Raw genomic sequence first — 427 nt, 5'->3', positions numbered from 1 at the left:
AGAGGCAGCGGGGCAACGCCCCCCCCCAAGTGTGAGAGTGCTGCGTCTCTAAAGCGTGGGTGCTGCTCCATATGTGGATGCATCAGCTGCTGCTGCTGCTGCTGCTGCTGCTGTTGCTGCTGCTGCTGCTGCTGCTGCTGCTCGGCAAGAGCAGCAGCCTGCCGCTGATGCAGCAGCAGCAAATGAGGAGAAGGAAGAGCAGCAGCAGGAGGGGGCGGGACCTCCATACACATACACCACTTCCCGTTTATCAATACACCCTGCTGCTGCTGCTGCTGCTGCTGCTGCTGCTGTTGCTGCTGCTGCTGCTGCTGCTGCTGCTGCAGGTCATCATCAACGTCAGACTGCTGCCGCAAAGGAGGCAACCGAATGGGGCTGTTTAAAACAGCAGCAGCAGCAGCAGCAGCAGCAGCAGCATGCTGCTGCC

At 60.4% G+C, this 427-nt stretch overlaps 1 protein-coding gene across 1 annotated transcript in view; it reads right to left on the bottom strand.

The window, feature by feature from the left end:
- The window catches only part of EMH_0048710 (uncharacterized protein), a gene marked incomplete at both ends in the record, with an annotated part of 994 nt that extends 761 nt beyond the window's left edge, over nt 1-233 (bottom strand). The window contains one exon of the mRNA XM_013496441.1: nt 18-233. Within this exon, the coding sequence (XP_013351895.1) occupies nt 18-233 (216 nt within the window). The remainder of the gene's footprint in view (nt 1-17) is intronic.
- Nucleotides 234-427: the final 194 nt, after the last annotated feature.

Source organism: Eimeria mitis, genomic scaffold (assembly GCF_000499745.2).
Source record: "Eimeria mitis Houghton genomic scaffold, Emh_scaff2107, whole genome shotgun sequence".
NCBI lineage: Eukaryota > Apicomplexa > Conoidasida > Eucoccidiorida > Eimeriidae > Eimeria > Eimeria mitis.
The sequence above is the reverse complement of the archived record's forward strand: the minus strand, read 5'-3'. Positions and strand labels throughout refer to the sequence as shown.